At 39.5% G+C, this 16,815-nt stretch overlaps 1 protein-coding gene across 3 annotated transcripts in view; it reads left to right on the top strand.

Moving 5' to 3' along the window:
* SERAC1 (serine active site containing 1) overlaps positions 1-15,944 on the top strand; it is a 64,390-nt gene extending 48,446 nt beyond the window's left edge. For all 3 annotated transcript variants that reach the window (XM_063096985.1, XM_063096984.1, XM_063096986.1), the window contains 7 exons: positions 5,586-5,736; positions 7,391-7,532; positions 8,783-8,877; positions 10,276-10,373; positions 11,473-11,655; positions 12,831-12,974; positions 14,652-15,944. In XM_063096985.1, coding sequence (XP_062953055.1) covers positions 5,586-5,736; positions 7,391-7,532; positions 8,783-8,877; positions 10,276-10,373; positions 11,473-11,655; positions 12,831-12,974; positions 14,652-14,788 — 950 coding nt within the window. In that variant the 3' untranslated portion in view covers positions 14,789-15,944. The remainder of the gene's footprint in view (positions 1-5,585; positions 5,737-7,390; positions 7,533-8,782; positions 8,878-10,275; positions 10,374-11,472; positions 11,656-12,830; positions 12,975-14,651) is intronic.
* Positions 15,945-16,815: the final 871 nt, after the last annotated feature.

The following is a 16,815-nucleotide window of genomic DNA, read 5'->3' as shown; positions in this document are numbered from 1 at the left end:
TACTACCTTGCCCTCCCGACTCTGGCCCGGGACACCCCTGCCACCAGCCCCGCCAGAGAACCGCGGAGGGAGTTGGAGCCAAGGCCGGTCCGCAGGCTCCGGAAAGCCCGGCGCCAGGCCAAGCAAGTGGGAGGGCTCAGTGATGGCCGAGCAGGGCGGAGCTGCCCACATCTGGGAAAATGGAGGCAGCACCGGGTGGTGAGTGGCCTGGTGGTGCAGGCGGGAGCCGCGTGGGCATGCACCCCCCGAACAGAGCTGTGCCAGGGATCACTCACAGTGCTGTGCCAGGTCGGGTGCTCGCTCTCTGTCTCTGGTTTGCCGCCTTTCCCAGTTCTCGGCCGCTGCCGCCTCGGGCTATTCAGTCGCGGCGCGGCTCGGGCGCTCCCAGGAATCTTCTTTAATGCCGGCCTGAAACCTCGAATCCTGAATAGGGCAGCTGGCCGCCTTCAGCGCGGCCCCAGCCTCCGGGATCCTGGCTGCATCCACAGCAGCCCTGGCGCCGTGTTCCCTGTTTCGAGACTCGCTTTTGCAGCTAAGAAACAGTTCTTTTCCTGCTCCACACTTCAAAGCTGTTGCCTGTAAATGAGGCAGCCTCTCCTGCCGGGGGCAAAGTGGCGGTCACCCCCCACAACCGGTCAGCAGCAGCAGTCCTCCCTTAAGAGATGGCGAGAGGAAGGTCCACAGGTTTCCCGGCTGCCTGAGGCCCAGTGGCCACCTTTTCCACCTCAGGTACTCCGCGCCAGCCGCCGCAGCCGCCGCCATCTTGAAACCCTAAAGTATAAATCTCTCTCTGGCTTTTTTTAAAAAGATTTTTATGCTTAATTTTCAGCAGTTTGACTATGAAGTGCCTAGGTGTCATTTGTATATTTACCCTGCTTGGGGTCCACTGAGCTGACTGAATCTGTGGATTCATGTTTTTGGTCAAATTTGAAAATTTTCCAGCCAGTATATCTTCAAATATTTTTTCTTTCTATACCCTTTTCTCTCTTCTTTCCTTCTGGGACTTCAATTATGTACATTTTATGTTAGACCTTTGGATTCTGTTCTGCAGGTCATTGAGACTCTGTTCATTTTGTTTCAATTTTTTTTTTTTTTTTTTTTCCTGTGCTTTGGATGATTTCTATCAACTTACTATCTTCAGGTTTATTGACAGGATGGGGACTAAGGATTCAAAACAGGATGGAGAGTTGATCAAATCAGTGTGTTCATTAAAATAAAAAAAGCACCCTTCCCTAACTAAAATCTGGCTCTACCCCAAGTCCTCAATCTTCTTGGTTGACTTTAATATCTACTGGATATTAACCACTAACCACGTTGGCCTCTCAATTCTGTGACCTTCTTATCTTCATTGACTTCCCGCTGTGCTCCTGTGTTGTGTACTCCTCCCCCTGAAGTCACACCTAGTCACTGTGTGGACCTAGTCACTGTCTGAAATCACTTTACCTAAAAAACAGTATTTCAACTCTCTAAACACATCTTCCTGTCATTTAAGCTTGTTTTTGCATCTACTCCATAATGACTGGTTTTCTTTTCTACCAAAATCTATGTACTGACCCCTTTATTCATTCCCAATCCATCAGTCCTTTTTATTCTTGACTTAGCTTTTATTCCATAATCCATCATTATAATAACATTCTTGCCACTACCTAAAGCTCCTTTTCCCTTATATCCTTTTAGCACTCCTTTGTAAAGACCCCAACCCTGGATGAAACCTACTGTTGCTTCTTCTGTGGCTGAGCACAGAATCATTGTACATTGTTTGTTACTGTGCTGATAAGATCCACAAATTAAAGGACCTTCAGTATTGCTCAGGATTCGTGTTTCTCCAGTCAACATGCCTTCATTCTTAGCAATGACTGTTTTAAATCTTCTCTATATTCCTCAGACCTTCTATGTTTTCCTCCCTCCGTGCAGATGATCTTTCCTCATACTTCATTGAGACAATTGAAGCCCTAAAAAAGAATTTCCCCTCAATTTCCCACTACCTCCCCCCCACAAAACCACAAAAAACCCCACAAACACTGTTCTCTCCTTTTCTCTTATTAGTAGGAAAAGGGAGACCTCTTATAAGGCCTCCAACTATGTTTGGGTCCTTTCTCCTTTCACGGTCTCAGGAATTGCCTGCTTTGCTAGTCAGCATGGCCAACTGCTCCCTCTGAGCTGACCCTTCTGATCACACATAGAGGAAGGTATGCAAAACAAAACCCAGAAATCTTGACTCCACATCCACCCATCTCCTACCCTCTCAGTCTCTCCTCCTTTTTAGAGCTAATCTTTTCAAAAGTCATCTATACTTGCTTTTTGCTCAGCTCCCATTGCTTCTCAGTACTCCAATTTGAATTCTGCAGTCTTACCCTGTTTTTTTTTTTTTTTCCTTAGGCATCCTGTATCTTTACCTCTTTTTATATATTTTGTGTCAATCCTGATAGTATCAGATCTGCAAACTTTTGCCTTTAAATTTATGAAAGTTAAAAAGATATTGAGGGCTGGCCAATTAGCTCAGTTGGTTAGAACACGGTGTTGTTAATACCAAGGTTAAGGGTTCAGATGCACATACTGGCCAGGTACCAAAAAAAAAAAAAAAAAAGGTATGGATAATATCCACTGTTGATGAAGGTGTGTAAAAACCAGACTTCTCCTACGCTGTTGGTAGGATTGTAAATTGATTCAGTTTTTTTAATGGGTCTTTGTAGTGTACAGGCCAGTGGAATACTTCCTCTTTATCCCTGAAGGTCCACTAATAAAAATCACTGACAAATTTAGATTAATATGAAGAAAAGGCATAACAAATTTTATTATTTTAATGTGCTGGGAGGGGGCAATGCATGGGGGAATCACAAGAGAGTGATTTCCCAGTTTTCCAGTGGGGTCCAGAAGTTTGTATACTAATTTTCAAAGGGAAGAGGGCAGGTGGGGAATGTAGACAATTATTTTGAGGGACAATAAATCATTATTAGGGGGTGAGACTGAGAGGCAGATGTCATTTTGTAAGAAAGCTGTCCAGGTGTGCTGCCCTCCCTGTCTTTCCAGTCTTTCTAAGGATTGTTCTTCCCAGGTCATCTGAGAAGATTCCTAGGAAGGGAAGAGGGGATCTTAAGACCATTGCATTTCATTTGGAAAGCTCTTTTAGATGAGTAAATTACAGAGAAAGTCCCTCTCTGTGCTTGGGATAAGGGGAACAAGACAAAGTTAGGGGAACCTTGATTCTGAGACTTATTTCTGAGGCCTTTTAATTTTCAAAGCAATATTTTGGAAACAGTTTTCTGCACCAACAGTAGTATCTATTAAAAGAATGTATATATCATTTGACCGAGTAATAATACTTCTAGGAACCTCTCCTGCTTAAATACTCATGGGTATTCTTAAAGATTTGTGTATAAGCATGTTTATTAGATGGTTGTTTATAGTATGGAAAAATTAGAAACAACCTAAATGTCTGCCAATAGGAATAATGGTTAAACAATGCTATACTCATACTATGTAATACTACAGTGAAAAAAAAAATGAAGTTGAGGTATATGGAGAGCACTCTAAACATGTTGCTGAAACACAAAATCAAGTTACAGAACAGTAGGAATAGCATGATTTTACTTAGTTTTAAAAAAAAGCATATATAGAGCTACAATGTGTGAGGGTACTTCAAAAAATTCATGGAAACATTTGTATTATCTTTAATTCTATTTTTCCATGAACTTCTTGAAGTACCCTCATATATGTATAAATAACAGGTATATGACTGCATTTTTCAAAAGGTTTGGAAGGGTGTTCACCAAACTTCTAACTTGGTTTACCCTTAGGACATAAATGGAATTGGGAAATGGTGGGAGTGCTAAAGCAGTATTTTCATTGTTAAATCCTGCTCTCAGTTATTTATTTTTTTACAATTAACATGTATTTAGATGTTATATAATTTAAGAACACATGTTTTCCAGAGGATGTCTGATATTTTGTTAAAGGGGGAGTGTCTCTAGCACTGTGAGAATACTTTGGCAGCTCAAAAATGCCATAGAAGTGGCTTGTGCCATGCTTTTTCTTGTGTTTCCTTTCTTCTGACTCCATTAAAAATAAAGCATATTTTTATGTATACCAGTAATATACTTGTAAATCTCTGCAGGTAGAATTTTAAAATGTTCTTATTTTATGATTATAAAATCTTTAACAGATTTTAAAGAGGAATTTTCTGACATTATAAATTTGAATATTATTTTTTCTTTTTTTTATTGAAGCATAGTTGATTGTATATACCTGTGGGATACAGTTGAATCTCAATACATGTGTGCAATATGTGATGGTGAAATCAAAATAATTAGTATATTCGACCTTATATAACGTAATAATTTGGTTTTTGGCCCTTTACCAATTTCTCACTAACTCCCACTCCCCCTTGATCACCTCTGATAACTTCAGTTCTGTTCTCTCCTTTCGAGAAAGTTCAGTGTATTATTGTGCTTGTTGTATCTTTCTTTCTTTCTTTGTTATTTAGCTCCCACTGGAATATTGTTAAGGACTTAGTGAGTCTGAAACTTCTTTTGGGTTATTAAATGCTGTCCTCGAATCATCACGGTGATTCTCAACACTTGTCAGAGGAGTGGGAGAAGGTCATGGGAACAGCCATCATCTATTGAGTGCCCTCTGGACCTGCAAAAAGGCCCAGTGTTTTCATACACATTAATTTACTAAACCTTCTTCCAGCTCAGAATTGCAAAATAACTTGACTGAGGTTTCACAGAAATAAGTGGGGAGCAGAAATTTGAGCCCAAGTCTCTGTGACCTAAGGCCCATGTTCTGCTTTATTTAAAACTATACAACTAATATATAAATAGATTCTCATTGTAAGTACTTCAGAAAACAGATATAGCAAAAAACCCACAGTTTTTATAGAACCTTCTTCCACCCCACCTCCCTCCCAAGAGGTAATGACTGTTCATTAGTTTGGTGTATCTTTCCAGATCTTCGTGTGTGTTTTTTTGTGTGTGTGTGTGCACGCATGCACTTCCATACATATTTGTGTACATAAAGTTCTAAAAAACAAAAACATTAAAAAAATGAATTCATACAGTACATAATATTGTCCATGTCTGTTCTTTTTGCCTCCTTTTAAAAAACGGTTTTTCCTTCCTGAACTCCAAGACTTTTGTATATCAAACAAATTCATTATTAAGAAATAATTTCCTCATTTGTATTAAAAGGTGTTACTGTGATTGCTGAGCAGGATGAAATAACTAGTATTAGCCCACTGAGTTTTATAATTCTTGCTAAAAGCAAAACATCATGGTATTTTGTTTCCTTTTGCGACTTCACCTCTAGTAATTGCAATTTGTGTTAGATTTTCTAAACAAAGAAAATGGCTCTTGAAGGCCCTTCCCTACTCTTAGATCCCTTAAGGGGTAGTGTTTGAGGATGTCACGGTATCATGCTGTGGACTCAGAAGATGTTAGGGCAGAATGGAGTTGGAGTGGCTGGGCTTCTCTGTCTAGGATAGACATGGGGGTTTGCATTTCTCCCATCATTTTCAGTTTGAAACCTCTCCCAGCAATCTGAGACAGACTTGTGTCAGTATTTAGGAGATACGTTCTTTTCACCAGGCTGGGTTTCCATAATGGCAGAGGCAGTGAAATCCCACCACATTATGGAGGCTTCACATGCTGCCAGAACTCTGGCTAATTTAGACCGAGAGACTGTACAGGAAAAATACCAGGATGGTGTGTACGTGCTGCATCCCCAGTATCGAGCAAGGTAAGAAAGCAGAAGAGTTGCTTTGCCCCTTTTGGGAATGTAAAGCCCAGAGGGCTTAGATTTTTAAGTTATTTCTGCATAATTTAGATAAGTTAAATACCTTATAAGTAAATTGTATACCTTATTTACTGAAACAATTTGTTCATAACAATGTCAGAAGATTGAAGGTTGTCGTGAAAGCGTGCTAACTAGCTAAATTATCAGGGTTACTTTATAAAAGTCAGGTTGCTTTCACCTTTTATAACGTGTTGCACTTGTAATGCATGCCTTTGTTTCAAAGCATTTTCACTTAGATTTGACTTAATGACTGATTTGGATTGTAGAATTCAGTCTGAATAGGAAGGAGATAGGACATTGTTGAATGCAGACAACCAAATTAGCCTAAGCCTAGAATGCAAGGGACTGGAGAATGTTTATGCTAGATAGAAAGTCATGCATTAGAAGGAATAAATTGTAATAAATGTGACTCATGTTTCTTCTAAGGTTATTTCTGGTTACTATTTCCAGTTGTGTCATTGCTGAGACATTAAATATAAAAAGGACCACAGTGAAAAAATTACATATTTCACGGATTCTCATAGATATTAGTCTTTGTTGCTTATAACAAAATACACAGAACTGGGTAATTTGTAAGAAAACGAAATTTATTGCTTACAGTTCAGAGTCTGGGAAGTCCACAGTCCAGGGGACACATCTGGTAAGGGTCTTGGTGGTGGCAACAGTGACCCAGGGGTCTTACATGGCAGAAAATGGTGGAGCAGAGAGAGACTAACCTCTCATGTGTTCTTCTTTTAAAGCCCTCAGAACCATGCCCCTGACCACCATAATTAATCCATTCACTAAAGCACAGTCCTACAATCTAATCACCTCTTCAAGGCTCCACCTTTCAATTACCATAGTAGGATTTCCCGCCCTCTTAACAGTCACAGTGGGGACCAAGCTACTAATACGTAATACTTGGGGGACACAATTCATATCAGGTAGTTTTAAAAAAATACCTCAGAAAATAGCAAAAACTTTTTTTAGATTTGAAAAATGGATTGCCTGGTTAATACCAATTTATAAGTAAAATATATGGTAATGGATTTTATATGTGTGTTGCATAATTGTGTGTGTACTATAGTTTACAACTGATATACTATCTACAATTTTTAATAATATCATATCCAAGGAAAATTTCACTTTAAAATCTCATTTGTTCTATTTCTGATGAACATTATTTTTCTTAATCAATTTTTGAAAATCTCTTTAATGCATACTGACTTTGAAACTATGTTAAAATATTCTTATTTAATTTCTTAAATATTTTTATTGATTTTTGGAATATTCTCATGGAATTCTTTACAGAGTAATCTATGACATCTGTCACTTGATTGATCACTAAGGTCATTACAAGTGTATGTGTTTAGTCTGCCTGGCTAGGTAGGTCTCCATTTTTTATAAAGAGAGCAGTGAGCATGCTCCACGTATGTCTTTCCCAAAACTGCTTCTAAGGTTCCTCAGCAAACCTGTGCTTCTAAAGCTTTTCTTAATTAAGTTTATTTTGTGTCACAAAAGCCTACTAAAGCACCATCCACAGAGAATGCTGTGTAGAGTCTTACCAGAGCAATAATGCATTTATTCTGCTTCTTTTTAAAACTCTCTCCCCTATTAGTCAGCCCATTAAAGCAGATGTCCTTTTTATTCATGGCCTTATGGGAGCAGCATTTAAAACATGGCGCCAGCAGGACAGTGAGCAGATGTTAACCGAAAAGGCTTTGGGAGATGAAGACAGGTACACAACATGTTGGCCCAAGGTAAGGAAGTATTCGACTCTGGCAGTCCACCATTATCACGACACACTGCAGTGTCACTGGCTGTGGGGGCCCTCATTGTGGCTTATTTTTCTCTTTTTACTGGGATGTTTTTTCCGTGCAGTTCTTCTTTCCTTTACGGACACGTGTAGCATGTTGCATTAACAGCTGGGCTTGTTACCCTGTGCTGTGTAATTTCTGTTTAGTATGCAGTCTGTGATTCTATAAGAGTGTGCTCTTAAGTAAAAAACAGAGGCAAAAGCCAGAAATAATTCACTTTCTTTGAAACATAATACAAAAAATAAGGTATCATAATTATTCTTGTAATAGCTAATTTTATGTTCTTAATAATTATAAAAATAGAAAGACTTTGAAGAAGTAATTCTACTTTGCATTTTTTTGATATTATTTCTTCCAAGGATCTGGAATGAATTTATTAATTGGAGTTAATCTAAAGCTCATTTAAAATTGATGCTGCAGGTGGCTAGTTATCTCAGTTGGTTAGAGCTTGGTGCTGATAACACCAAGGTCCAGGTTTGAATCCCTCTACTGGCCAGCCATGAAAAAAATAGAACAGAATAAAATAAAATATTAAAAATAAATAAATAAATTAAATAAAATAAAAAATATAAAATAAATAAATAAATAAAATAAAATAAAAAATATATAAAATATAAAATATATAAAATATAAAATATAAAATAAAAGCTGCATATATGTGTGAATAGTTTCCAGGGCATTGCTCTACTACTACTTCTTTACTTTCACAAAAGCTTATCAAGTGGAAAGAACAGTTTGCACTTTCTGGTGACACTGAAGTACGGAGATGACAATAGACCCGGGTTCATGGAGACAGAACTGTTACTGTTATTAGTGTCTCTGAATTCACAGGTCCAAACTCTAACCATCAGCCTGTACTATCTGTCTTGAGATAGTAGCTTTCTACTAAATGCTTTCAAAAAGCCAATTTGATGTAGACTGCCCAAAACAGGCCGTGTTTTTGGCTATAGCAGATTAAAATTGAGGCTTTTCTCTTGAAACCTTCATTGGCCTTGTGCTACAAACATTGATACCACTTTGTAACCAGAGACATAAAAAGATGAAGTGCCAGACTTGTTTTTAGTCACCTTCAAACTTTATTTCAATGCTATCTTTAGTTGTCAGTACTACAGGATTATGAGTTTCAATTACTAGGAAGTAACTGGGGCGGTGGAAATTCATACATGTTCTTATGTACCTTTTATTTTACTTAGACGTGGTTAGCAAGCGACTGTCCCGCTCTCCGGATTATATCTGTGGAGTATGACACTAGCCTCAGTGACTGGAGAGCAAGGTGTCCTATGGAAAGGTAACAAGGGACTGTGGACCGGGAGGAAGGGGAAGGGTTCCGGCCACAAGTGGATCCTGTGGGATGGGAAGTGACTTGTATCTTTCGATGCCACAGACAGGATTTTCTTATAAGAAGCTAACTTAGTCTTTTTTTCTTCCTTGTGGGAAGAATTGGTTCTAAATAAACAACAAAATAGTAGAAGGCTTAGATGCATTTTCAAATGGGCTCCTAATGTGGTTCATTTGTAACTATTGTGACAGTTATGGACCATGGATTCCATAGCAAAGACTCCTTTTTTACTGGAAGTAAAAGTGATACTTTTTGCTTTTGTGTTCACTGTCATAACTGGCTAGGAAGCACAGAAAGGGATGCTGAGCAGGTCAGCTCTATACACCCTTGTATGTCCTCCGTGTCCAGGTATATACATAGGCAGGAGCATTGGGTTTCTGAGTTACAGGACCTAGACTGTAACCTGATCCTGCTTTTGACTCGCTGTGCTTTCTTCGACAAGTCACTTAACTTGTCTGGGGAGCTTTGTCTGCACATTGACAGAGTTGGTCTAAATCAGTGTTATTAGACTCTGCTCTCTGAATGGACCCCATGTAGGTGTCCAAGAAGGGTGGCGAGGGTGAGGGGGCAGGACCCCAGGGCTCTCCCATTTCACCCAGTGAATCTCTGGAGAACCTTTTTTTTGAAGGAAGGTGTCTACAGATAGAGTTTGAAACTACCAGACTAAGGGCTGAGCCCGTGGCGCACTCGGTAGCGTGCTGCGCTAGCAGCGCGGCGACGCTCCCGCCGCGGGTTCGGATCCTATATAAGAATGACCGGTGCACTCCCTGGCTGAGCGCCGGTCACGAGGAAAAAAAAAAAAAAGTAGAAACTACCAGACTAAATAGTTTTGAAGTTCCTTTTAGTTTGAAGATTACTTATTTTGAATTCTCTGATTCTAATAGCTTCCTATTATTATTCTAAATAATAAACCCAAATGATGAAAGCTTAATACTTGCAGCATAAATATAACTTGAGCTAAAACTCACAAGAGATAAGTCTTTAGGGACGCTTTTATTGTCAGGCGTTAACAGGAATGAGGAGGGACACACACACATTCTAAGTGGTGGGGCAGTTGGGGTGAGACCCAGGTTTGACCATAAAAATTGCCAGACGTGTATTAGTTGCTCAAACAATGCTTATTTAGTAAATGAGTGGCTTGCTCGGGTGTCAGATATTCCTAATTGTGCCAGTGTTAATAAGTTGCAAATAGAGAATGAGTGATTTCAGAAGTTGAGCAGATTATTCTAACTCCAAAATGTAGTGCATAGCATTGGTCCAATAAACAAAAATTCTTGACTTAAAAAATTAGCAAAATTTGGGGGATCGATAGCCTCCTGTCATGCCTGTTGTTTCCCTTTTGTACAGAAAGTCCATTGCATTCAGAAGCAACGAACTTCTTATGAAACTCAGAGCTGCTGGTGTAGGGGATAGGCCAATGATTTGGATATCACATAGTATGGGAGGTAAGTATGGTTTTATCTGTGCCAAGTGACTGATGTGAAATTATTGTCAGCCAATGCAGCCAACCTAAAGTTACCGTATCTCTCTGTTTTACTTAATAGTGTCCCTTTTCCCTCCTGAATTAATAGTTTTGGCTATGGCTAGGAGTTTTAAATGTACATCTCTCCTTCTTTCCTATTTGTTTTTCTAGAAGGGGACAACAGTAACAAACCATATGAGAGGGATCTGGGTTTGACACGTGAATGTTTCCACGTAGGACAGCATCCCTCAGCATTCCTGGCAGGCCCCAGAGGGCTCCCCTTTCTTCCTGCCTGCTCCTCCTCACCATTGCTGACTCCCTGTGGCTTTGGTGCAGCCACTCCCACCCCCAGGATGCTGCTGGTGGAAATGTGGTGGTGCCTGCACTGTCTGGCCCCCACTGCTGCTGCTCAGGTCCCAGTGCTTGCTTATTAGGCCACATCCCTCGCCCCTCCAGCCTACTCTTCCCTAACCCAGCTCTCAGTTTTCACTGTCCACCTTGCAGACAGCCATTCTGCAGTCCTGGCCTGGTTTAGCTGTTGCTCAGTGCTCAGGATTGCCGACTCTGAGCTGCGGCTTTTTCCTGCGAGAAAGGTGGATGTAGCCCTGTGGGCCCTCAAAGATCCTTCCTAGCTGCATTTCCCATGGGAGCTTTGTTGCTGTGATGGATGGTGTTTTCCATGGTGGAACTATGTGGTTTTGAATGCTAGCTGTCTTAAAGGTGTGGCCGTTAGTGCACTGCCACAGCGGGTGGGGAGACCAGCTGCTGCAGGCACTTCACTGACGCAGCACCCCGCTTAGGGAATGCCTAGTCTTCCTTCAGGGGCACAGTAGACCCTGTGCTAGAAGATCTGCCCTACAAATGACTTTCTAGAATCTTACCTGTCTGTAAGCCTGAGCTGTAAGTTCTAGAGGAACAGTATTATCAAGTGTTAATATTTTAGTATTTTAAGGCCCCGTTTCATGTACAGAGAATTATTGTTTAAACTTTTTTTAAAAGCATCTTTTTTCTTTTTTTTTTTTTTAGAATAATAGAGAAGGAAAATAGCTTATACATTGTTTTTCTTTTTTCTTTGTGGCTAGGTCTTCTTGTCAAAAAGATGCTGTTGGAAGCCTCTAAGAAGCCAGAAATGAGTACTGTTATAAACAACACCAGAGGAATAATTTTTTATAGTGTCCCTCATCATGGATCACATTTGGCTGAATATTCTGTTAATATTCGCTATCTTCTCTTTCCCTCTTTGGAAGTCAAAGAACTCAGCAAGGGTAATACTTTCTGTCAAGAAGGAAATTGGGGTTGTATTAACATCAGTTATACATGATAAAAAAGGAAAAACGTTTCTTCCTTGAATATATTGCCTTATTATTTGTGTAAAATTGTGTTTAGACTATCCTTGGAAAATTTGCTTTGGGCTTGATTTTTCTTTGATACATTTTCTTTTTGTTCTCAAGTCATCATTTACTTAAGTATATCAATAATTTTAATATTACTTTATACATAAAGTTAGAAAAAATTATATGTTTTGCTTTAAGTGTTATTCCAAATTACCAATAAACCTCTTTTTTCCATGAATTTTGAAAACCATCAACTGTTAAAATATAAATGAGCTTTTAGATTTTTAGCATGTGAATTATGAAGCAATGTATTTGTCTTGATAAGTAAACATCTTCTCTCTGGAGCACCAGTTAATCAGAATTTGGACTCCTCAGCTTGAGCCTTAGTATGCCAGTTGTCCTTTTGTTCATATTTTCTCGTTCTGCTTTATGGAAGACTTTATCTTCTAACCTTCCATTGACTTTCACTTTTTTAAAGTCAGATTTTGCTTTCCACATGCTCTTTCTTATTCCTGGCTGTTCTTTACTCACATCCTCCTCCCCTTTTTTGTGGCTGCATTATCTCTTTCCACATTGTTCTGAAGATATTAATGAGGGGGTTTTGGAAGTTTCTCTTTCTGCCTTTAGCTCTGTTTTTCTGTTGGCTTATCTGCTCTGTCTCTTTCAGGCTATAGGCTTCCTCTGGTACCTGGTGCTTCTGGGTTGCCCGTTCATATTTGAGGATGAAGGGACAGGAAAGGACAGGCACCCTGTGATTATAGACAGACTTTGTTGATGGGAGACTGCTTTAGGATGGGTGGGGTGTAGCCATCACACCAGGGGATCCCTGCAGTCCCACCCACTGAGCTGCCCTGCGTTCTGCTTCCTGCCAGCCAGTAGATGATGAAACCTCTCCTGATGGTGATGTCCTCTCAGTTCTTGGTTGGTTTTATAGCCCTTTACTCAAATCTTTAGGGCTTCTTGGCAGGAAGAGAAACTAGCGTGTACTCAAGCTACTAGCTTGAATCAGAATCCTAATTTCCTCTCTAAATTTGAAAGATTAATACATTTTATTATGCATTGGGTAAACAGAATTTGTCACAATCTTGTTCTCTATAATTTTACAGATTCTCCTGCACTTAAAACACTACAGGATGACTTTCTGGAGTTTGCTAAAGACAAAAACTTCCAGGTGCTGAATTTTGTAGAAACACTTCCAACCTATATTGGTAGCATGATTAAACTCCATGTGGTGCCCGTGGAATCGGCAGGTATTCACTCTTTTGAAACTTGTTGGCCATTAGATGCCTTATTGGTGCTACCTAGCATTTAATTATAAACGTCAATTTTTATATCCAGTTTCTCAGTTTTAGGAGATAGTTTCATGAAGACTTAGACTCTAATGTTGTTATTCTTTTTAGCCATAGATTAAAATTTCTCTGCAAACATATAACCTTGGTATTAGCTCTCGCCTCCATTTAACTGATTAGATGACAAGGGTTAATTGGCTAATTTTAAGTAAGGTGTCAAAGGTGAGCTCTATTGCATTAAGGAAAGAATACAGAGCTCTTCTGTCAGCTGGATTGAAAGAGGTACTTATTTAACAGATTGATAGCTGCACTTAGATACTTTAAAAAAATGAACTGAAGGTGTGAGAGCTTTAGTAAATGGAAGATACATGGGGACTACTCAAACAGGAGGTGTTCTGATGGAGAAAACAGTGTTATACCGATACAAGCTCTTCACGGTCCTGGGTTGAGAGAAATGGACAGTGCCTGCGACTGTAGTGTATCATGGTGTATCACAGGCTTTTTGAGGGTGGGGCCCAAGTCTTAACTCTTTACAGGCTCCTGTGTCCCTCCGTCCAGAGCAGACGCCCAGACATTTCCCGATTGTGTTGTTTCCCTCACCTGGCTGCTTCCTCAGCATGCCTGTCATCTTTGGGAGCACTTTTCTGATCACCTCTGAGGCTGGCCGAGGTGCTGTCCTGCTAGCACTCAGCCATACTGAGCTCCTTATGGCCAGGGACAGAGTGTGTCTGGAGTGCCTGCCAGATGATTCTTCAGTCTGGTAATAAATTTTGTCCTAACTTCATTATGCACTGTCTAAATAAAGTGAAAAATACTTAATGCTTTGTAGTGGAACCTAAAAAACGTTACCTCAAAGTAACATGCCATAGGGTGAGGAGTTACTGTTTAGCAGTTGAAGAACTTGAAGAGTCAAAGAACAGCTGCCATATGTTTGAAAAAAGGACTTTGGAAGTTTGAAGCAAAAGCGAAATGAATGTCATGGACCTGCTGCTTGTTAGTGACATCACCTTGTCCTAATTCTGTCTACCTCCTTTTTCCTTGTCACCAAGAGGCTCTTCTTCCTTCCTAAATACCACCTGCATTCCTCACCTAGGTGGTGTCACTAGTACCTCTTGTCACGTCCATCCAGGTGGACATTGTTAGACTCAGACATCAGAAACCTTCCAAGGCTCTCAAGCAATCAAGCACTAAGTCATCCCCACGCCTCCCAGTGGAGTGGTCACGGGATGTGGGTACAGAATGGATCCCATCCCCTTTTTTTCATCAGGGCGAAGGAGCTCATTATGAAGTTTATAATACAAACTTTGTGGAATAATTTAGTAATAACCTGCAGGGGTAAGGTTTTGAAGAAGCTAGTGCTCAGACTCTGCTCACTGTAGAACTAGGAGGTGGGCCAAGACACATGGGAGGAATTTATGAAAAGTATAAAATGATAATTACACTTACTGAGAACCCATTCTTGCGTGATTAGTCAAATGTAGTTTAGCTGCAGTCAAACTTCAAGTTCCTTTATCTTTTAAGAGTCCCTTCTCACAACTAAACCAACATTTAGAACTACCCATTTGGCCTCTGTCAATATTGACAAGGGGGGAGGCTTATATTTTTACTTAGATTTATTGACATTTTTGTTTTCTTCAGATTTAGGCATTGGAGACCTAATTCCTGTGGACGTTAACCATCTGAACATTTGTAAGCCAAAGAAAAAGGATGCTTTTTTGTACCAACGTACTTTACAATTCATCCGTGAAACTTTAGCCAAAGACCTTGAAAACTAACAGTTGTCTTCTTCCATTTTTCATATGTGCATAAAGAGCAAGAAACTTCATGTTCTCTTTTTAAGCTCTAAGCAATCACGCAAATATAGTCATCATGGCATTGACATGGTCTGGAGTGTGTTGAAGACAACAGAACATTCTTATCCATTCAAGTTCTGTACAGCACCAGCACAGAAGTGGCAGTCACAGAAGGAAGGGCTCGCTTGCATTCCTTTGACTTAAAGAAATCCCTGTGTGCCCCTCTGTGGTTCTCAGTGTTGGGCCAAGTGACTGGGAGCCAGCTGCTGTGGACAGCATGCGCTTTTCACCTGTGACTGTCCTGGCTCATGGAGGAGCATCGAAGGGAGAGCCACCGTCAACTCAGCTTACCACAAAATGCCAGTAGGAGAGCACCTAAAATGCAGAGAATGAACTAGAACATAAAGGACTCTGTTTTTGTTCTGGGTATCCATGTGCTGTAAATTTTTTTACATGTGTCAGTTTTTTAAACTTTTAGTTTTTAACTTTCAGTTAAACCTTTGTCTAACACATTAGCACCGGTGTTAACTTTGTTAGACCTACTCTCATGCATGGGTCAGTTCCTTGTATATTTCTGTTTTCATGTTGCTAAGAACAAATCTTTTTTAAAAAATTTAACTTATAGTAATTCTTTCCAAACTGTAGCTACCTATGCTTGTAATTTGTCCCAAATAAGGATAAAGGAGCTAATCCACTATTGATCACAGTATGAAATAAAACTACTCTAAGCCATTATATATATTAGCAATACTTAGTATCAGGTTTCTCAGATTTCTTTGGCTAAATAAAGTGTAACTTTCTTTCCTGCTCATTTGTAAGTGGTATTAATTGACCTCCAGCATGTGAGATACAGGAAATCATGTTGATGGGCTTTCTTTTCTTTTGAATAACAGCATTATTGAGATATAATCCACATACCATAAAATTCACCCTTTTAAAGTGTATACAATTCATTGGTTTTTAGTATATCCAGAGTTGTGCAACCATCATCACCATCTAATTTCAGGATGTATATATCATCATCCCAGGAGGCACCCCTTAGCAGTCATTTCCCACTTCCTCTGCCGCTGGTGAACACTAATCCACTTTGTCTCCATGGATTTACCTATTCTGGACATTTCATATAAATGGAATCATACAATATGTGGCCTTCTCTGTTTGCCTTCCTTCTCTTAGCATAATGTTCTCAAGGTTCATATGTGATGTAGCATGTATCAGTGCTTCATTCCTTTTTACGCCTAAAAATATTTCATTGTATGGTGTGCCAAATTTGTTTACCAACTCATCAGAACAGTTCATGGACGTCTAGGTTCTGTCCATTTTTTGGCTCTTATAAATAATGCTGCTATGATCATTTGTATACAAGTTTTTACATGGAAAGATGTTTTTCATTCTCTTGGGTTATACTAGAAGTAGAAATGTTGGCCAAATGGTAAGTCTGTGTTTAAAATTTGAAGATGATGGATTTTTGCAGAATGGTATAGACAAAGCTAAAATTGGAGTACAGCATCCGAAGGAAAACTGGGGTCATTGGTAAACCTTATCAACATCTAATTGTTTAATTATACAACATAACTGACTTACCCACTTTTAAAATGATATAGATACAGAGAATATGACTGTAGCTCATGACAATAATGTGCTAGCTAATGGGATGACAAGGAGAGAGGGTAGATGTATTTGGTACATTTTCTTATTCTGTTTTCCATGAACCATGGCAGATAAACCACAATTGAAACAATTAGTTCATTAATAGTAATGAAATTAAATTCCTGTCCTTAAAATCTCAATATTACTGGTATAGCTGTGCTTTAAAAATAAGATCTGGGTGAGATATCCAGTGGTATTAATAAATTACGATTTTCAGGTGAGCTACTTAGTATTTCTTTTTATTCTGTCTATGAAATGGACAGTCCACCCTCCATTTATCAGACGAACAGTGGTCTGGATGAAATTCTTTATACACAAGCAAGGTGAAAAGAAATGGCATGGCACTTCAGCAACATAAT

This window comes from Cynocephalus volans, chromosome 5 (assembly GCF_027409185.1).
Source record: "Cynocephalus volans isolate mCynVol1 chromosome 5, mCynVol1.pri, whole genome shotgun sequence".
Taxonomy (NCBI): Eukaryota; Metazoa; Chordata; class Mammalia; order Dermoptera; family Cynocephalidae; genus Cynocephalus; species Cynocephalus volans.
Note: the sequence above shows the minus strand (reverse complement) of the source record. Positions and strands in the feature narration are given on the sequence as shown.